The 4,579-nt window shown below is 36.1% G+C and overlaps 1 protein-coding gene across 1 annotated transcript; it reads right to left on the bottom strand.

Annotated features, from left to right (window-relative positions):
* Nucleotides 1-467: 467 nt before the first annotated feature.
* LOC108307378 (olfactory receptor 51G2-like) lies at nt 468-4,020 on the bottom strand. The gene is made up of 2 exons (XM_017532781.1): nt 3,964-4,020; nt 468-2,767 (listed from the first exon to the last, which is right to left on the bottom strand). Exons 1-2 carry the CDS (start codon nt 4,018-4,020, stop codon nt 1,775-1,777), a joined length of 1,050 nt encoding a protein of 349 aa, XP_017388270.1. The 3' UTR covers nt 468-1,774.
* Between the last annotated feature and the right edge of the window lie 559 nt (nt 4,021-4,579).

Below are 4,579 nucleotides of genomic sequence, written 5' to 3'. Positions count from 1 at the left end.
TGTATTTTATTATCCATTTATAAATGAAGAAATTAAATTCAAACAAGTATACTACTAGCAAGATCCCACAATTATTAATAGCAAGATAGCTAAGATTCAAACCTAGGTACATCTCATTCAAGTGTATAACATCATACTGAGGACTTGGTTCTTGGGGGTACAAATTTTCCATTGTGTGAACCGGATAAAGTTACATAAATTATCTCTTTTCATGTGTACCATAAAAATAACGATACTGTCTAACTTACAGGACTGTGTTAGCTGTTACAAATAAGCATGGTTAAGGAAGAGCTTCTAAATTATTATGAAATTTTGAGAATTTTTTTAATATCCCATCTCGTTTTTATTATTTAACCACATTGAACACTTTCAAAGGTGTTTTATACATTAAAATGTTTTTTAAGTCCATGAATTTAGTAAATTAGGTGAAAACAGAAAAAATATACATATATAAATGATGCCGCTCATTACCTTATACACATTATTTGACCAAATCTTTTATTAATTACTTGGTTGACTGGTAATCACCCAAGACTGTTTGGTTTATTAAGATATTCATTGTGGTTCATGGAAATTCAGAATTATCTGAAAAAAATAAAATGTTGGGCTCTGCAATTCCTGTCTGAGAGATTTTCTGGAATTCTTTTTGTCCTCCCTACCTTTCTGTTTGTCAGAAGCATATCTATTACCGAGTGATTCATGTCAATGAAGACTATTACAGGAGTAGGCCTTACTTTTTCTTTCTTTTTGTTTTTTTTTTAAGTTATTTTCTTCTAGAACAATATTTTCAAACAGTTGTGTTTCTTTCTTTCTAGTGTTTAACTCATTAAACATAAAATAGCTTTCTAAAGCCGAACAGACCAGTTAAAAGTTATCTCTGCTTCACGGCGCATGTTCAACTAAGATTTAACGTTAGCATATTGAGTATAACTTTTTAAGAATCTTTTTATTCAGAAATTGTAAGCTGTACAAAGTAAACTGAATATTATAATGAATTTTCAGGTACTTATGACACAATTTGAACAATTATCAACATTACACCTATCTTGTATTCTCTACACTTCTATTCACTATGCAATCTAATCATCTGTATTGTTAGTATTATTATTTTCCTTTTCCTTATTATTATCATTCAGAATCTTTGAGATAAAATTTATGTAACTTGAAATGTGAAAATCTTAGCTGTACCATTTTGATAATTTGACAAACCACATCACCTACATCCCTAACACAACAAAGTATTTCCACCTCCCCAGAAATTGCCTCATGTCTCTCTTCATTCTTCCATCTTTACACCCATCAAAGGTAAGCAGTGCTCTCATTTTTTGATGCTAAATTAGGTGTACATGTTCTAAAACTTTATAAATAGAATAATACAATATGCACTCTTTTGTGTCCTGATTATTTTCCTTCGCAAATATGTATCGCTAATTTTAACATACCCAGAAACATAAACCTCCCCAAGACTCTTTGTACATATTCCCAGAAGCATATGTCACTGAAATGAATATTCAAGGATTCACCACGCAAAGTGTGTCCTCACCAGGACAAAGCTCAGGTCCTATGCCTCCTTCCATTTTATGTCAGAGTAATGTCATTTTTTTGTTGTTGTTCTCATGGAAATATGTAAAATTGTTTTTTCTTCATCTACAAAATGTTAAAACTCATTAATAAGCAATAATAAGCCATGGAATTTTTCATATTTGCAAAGCTGATATTCAGGTAATAGGACCTGATCCAAGCTCCTGTGCTGTCAGAGTATCATCTGTCTCCATTAGAACTCACCCCTCTTCCTGGGTAGTGTGTGGACAATGCTGTTGCGAATTTCTTTGGTTTTGATACTATAGACAATGGGGTTGACCACAGGGGGAAAGAAGAGGTAAGCATTGGCCATGACAGTCTGGAGAAGTGGAGGTAAATGTCGTCCAAAGCGATGCATCAAGGAGAGGCTGACCATGGGCACATAGTACACAAGCACAGCACAAATGTGTGACACACATGTGTTCAGTGCCCGCCACCGCCCTGCTCCAGAAGCTATTTTCAGTACTGTATGAAGAATCAGCACATAAGAAACCACAATGAGCAATGAGTCTAGTCCAAATGTGAAGGTAATGACAAATAGACCCAGGATGCTATTGGGGCGTGTGTCTCCACAGGGCAATTTGATCAGATCCGAGTGGAGGCAATAAGAGTGTGTGAGGGTATTGTGGCCACAGAAAGGCAGACGCTTCAGGAGAAAGAGCAGTGGGAGCATGAGCGTTATACTTCGCAAGGCAATGGCAACACCCATCCCAGTAATGCGGGCAATTGTCAGGATGGTTGTATAGCGCAGTGGGCTGTAGATGGCCACAAAACGGTCCACTGACATTGCCAGAAGGACACCTGACTCCATGAGAGTGAAAGAGTGCATAGAAAACATCTGAAGCAGACAACCACTAAAACTGATATCATTAATGCCAAAGAGGAAGATGCTTAATACAGTGGGCATGGTGGAAGCAGAGACACCAAATTCCACAAAGGCTAGCATGGCCAGAAAGTAGTACATGGGTTGGTGCAAGGAAGAGTCAATTCGGATGATGTGAAAAATGAGGCCATTTCCCAGAAAGTTGATGGTGTATATCAGGCAGAAGGGGATGGATATCCATATATGTTCTGCCTCCAGCCCCGGGATGCCAACAAGAGTGAATGTTGAAGGTGCAAATTTTATGGAACCATTGAAAATGTCATGGTGACACTTTCTCTGAAGATATTGGGAAGCCCATGGAGACTGAAATATATACGTTTCTATTCAGTTATTGCACATCAAAATCTAAGCTTCCAACAGTCATATCTAAGACATTTCCTCAGAAACGTGGATGAAAAATTGATTTCTGAGAAAAGGGCACACGTAAACCACGGTGAGTGGATGACAAACCTAATCGGTCATACAGAAAAGTATTCCAACATAGGCTATATGCCAAATACAGAAGGCATTAATAGAAATCTCAAGTTGGGTCATCTATGGCAGTGAAAAACAGTTAAAGTAGCATGGAGATGACAGATTCACGTGAAAATTATGACTGAAGAAACTGGTAACTTGTAGTGTTTATAAAGGGAGTAAATGAATAGTCAAAGTAATAGAACACTAATAAAGAATATCCATAGTTCTAACTTTTAATTGACATGTAATCTTGGGATTGTATTAAAATTGATCTATATTACAAGTTATCTGAGACCCAGATATTTGCTATAAACAATAATAGTAATTTAAAATAATATTTATATATTTTTATCCTTATATGTGGAATATATTAAATATTAAATGTATAGAATAAAAAGAACAATTTAATATATTAGAACACAAGGACAGTATCTCCTAGAATAAAGTATTTTCCATTTTTTCTTTAACTTACCAGTTCACTCTTTCTCCACCTGCTGTCCATAGGTTAGGAAAGCTCCTCTGTATTTTGCAGAAGGGTCAGAGTCTTCTGCTGGAATCTGGGTTCAGAGAGGCATCAGTATCTCACAAGTCACATGTGATGGTGGGGCTAAGGTGCAGGCTTAGAGATATTTATCTGTGAACAAGATTATTAACACTAAAGTTCCACTTGTATGCAGCAGAGCCTTAGGTATTAATGTTGGAGGCCAGAAATGGAATTCAGGATGGGGCTCAGGGATAAGAATGTGACTAAGGCTGAACTATTTTTCCCATGTTGGGCCAGGGCTCTTGGTTAGGCATAATTCATGAGCTACTAATAAATATTTCCAAATAAAAATGCCTGATTTTTACCATATCAGTTTCTGTGTTTTAATTACTCCTATCACGATCAATTTCAGACTACCAATGAGATGCTATTAAATGCAGAGCTGAAATGCGCATAATCAGCTTTCCTAAGCTGGTGCAAGCCAGCACATTATGCCATAAGGCATAACTATAGTTGGTTCTAGACCCCAGACACTTACCTAGGTGGAACTGAGAGCTACCACATCAATCAGTGCATACTGTTTGTTACTGTTTACTTTCAACTGGGCTATGGGCATAGTTGCTACTGCTCCATATATGTGCCTAGTTGACTGGAGGACCCAGAAACAGAATGAGTCAGAATCCCTCAAGAAGCAATTAATGAAGAATAATTATTTCCAGAACCTTTGGGTTTATTAGAGAGAAAAGGGGGGAGTAATTCCCACTGAGAGGCATGCCAGAGACTGTGCGTAAGAACATGCCAATATCAATGCAAAACCCAAATAAATATAAAATAGTTATATAATATCATTAATTATAATTTAAATATGACATTGGTTTATATTTCTTATATATTTTCCCTGCATCTTTTAACTTTGTTAATTTTGTCATATACGATCATTTATAAAACTTTTCTGTAGTCGAGTTAACATACTTTTTATTTATATTGTATACTTTTCATTTTTAAGAAGCTATTCCACACACAGAGTAAAAACTAGAGAGATTCAGAGTTGGATCTAGAGCTAGAGACAGAGCTGCAGATAGGGATAGCAGTGTAGATAGAGATAAAGAGAGACAGAGACAGGTATCGTGCTAGACAGGCAATAATAATGTTAGAGAGAGAGACTTGAGTCCATC

Source organism: Cebus imitator, unplaced genomic scaffold, assembly GCF_001604975.1.
Source record: "Cebus imitator isolate Cc_AM_T3 unplaced genomic scaffold, Cebus_imitator-1.0 Scaffold79, whole genome shotgun sequence".
NCBI classification, from domain to species: Eukaryota; Metazoa; Chordata; class Mammalia; order Primates; family Cebidae; genus Cebus; species Cebus imitator.
Note: the sequence above shows the minus strand (reverse complement) of the source record. Positions and strands in the feature narration are given on the sequence as shown.

Excerpts from the sequence above, each read along its gene's own strand:
- LOC108307378 (XM_017532781.1), bottom strand. The coding sequence starts at position 4,020 with ATGCCCATAGCCCAGTTGAAAGTAAACAGTAACAAACAGTATGCACTG. Across the intron at positions 2,768-3,963 it reads AGTATGCACTGATTGATGTG|TCTCCATGGGCTTCCCAATA; the intron begins GTAGCTCTCAGT and ends TATATATTTCAG.